This window comes from Seriola lalandi, unplaced genomic scaffold, assembly GCF_002814215.2.
Source record: "Seriola lalandi dorsalis isolate HSWRI2012SDOR001 ecotype SW California unplaced genomic scaffold, Sedor1 jcf7180002010082, whole genome shotgun sequence".
Taxonomy (NCBI): Eukaryota; Metazoa; Chordata; class Actinopteri; order Carangiformes; family Carangidae; genus Seriola; species Seriola lalandi.
The window spans coordinates 1-850 of NW_019480735.1; the positions used below are offsets into that span (position 1 = coordinate 1).

The 850-nt window shown below is 43.2% G+C and overlaps 1 protein-coding gene across 1 annotated transcript; it reads left to right on the plus strand.

Annotated features, from left to right (window-relative positions):
* Positions 1–12: 12 nt before the first annotated feature.
* LOC111673232 (flotillin-1-like) lies at positions 13–745 on the plus strand (the record flags this gene model as incomplete). The annotated part of the gene is made up of 3 exons (XM_023430938.1): positions 13–156; positions 358–477; positions 650–745. Coding segments are annotated over exons 1-3 (360 nt in total), but the record flags the coding sequence as incomplete, so codon positions are not given.
* Between the last annotated feature and the right edge of the window lie 105 nt (positions 746–850).

The window sequence follows — 850 nt, forward strand, 5'->3', positions numbered from 1 at the left end:
TGTTTCCCACAGATGAAGATCCAGGGTCAGAATAAACAGATGTTGGCCGCAGCCTGCCAGATGTTCATGGGAAAGTCAGAAGGAGAGATCGCTCAGATCGCATTGGAGACACTGGAGGGCCACCAGCGGGCCATCATCGCCCACCTGACTGTTGAGGTGACTCTTTGAACTTTGGAGAAAAATACTGAAGATGTTCATGAATTTTAAATGTATTGAATTGTACACAAGTATACACAACAAGTATATACAAACTTAACAACTTCATACATTAAAGGTAATGGTTTACAACATTATGTGACTGATATTGCTTAGATAATGCCTGACTCCCACATCACAGTAAACGTCTTCCTCTTACAGGAGATCTACAAGGACCGTAAGAAGTTCTCGGAGCAGGTTTTTAAGGTGGCTTCCTCTGACCTCGTCAACATGGGGATCAGTGTGGTCAGCTACACCCTCAAAGACGTTCACGACGACCAGGTGCTGCTCTGCCGTCATCTACAAAAACCGCTTCTCACATTTCAAATGGTTTTCAGGAGGAGAATCATTATTTGATCTCAAAACTCATTGTGGTGTGTTCCAGGATTCCAAAGAAAGTCATGAACCCGAATGATCTTCTTCTTTTTTGTTTTCTCTTGCTTGTGGTTCACAGGATTACCTGCATTCACTGGGAAAAGCTCGCACAGCCCAGGTTCAGAAAGACGCTCGCATCGGAGAGGCCCAAAACAAGAGAGATGCTGTAATCAGGGTGAGATATCATTTCTGTTCCTCTTAAGTCATCTGTCATTGTCCATATTTTTAGCATTTATCCTATTTTCAGATCTCATTCCTATTGATCCCTGTTTCCTCTTCC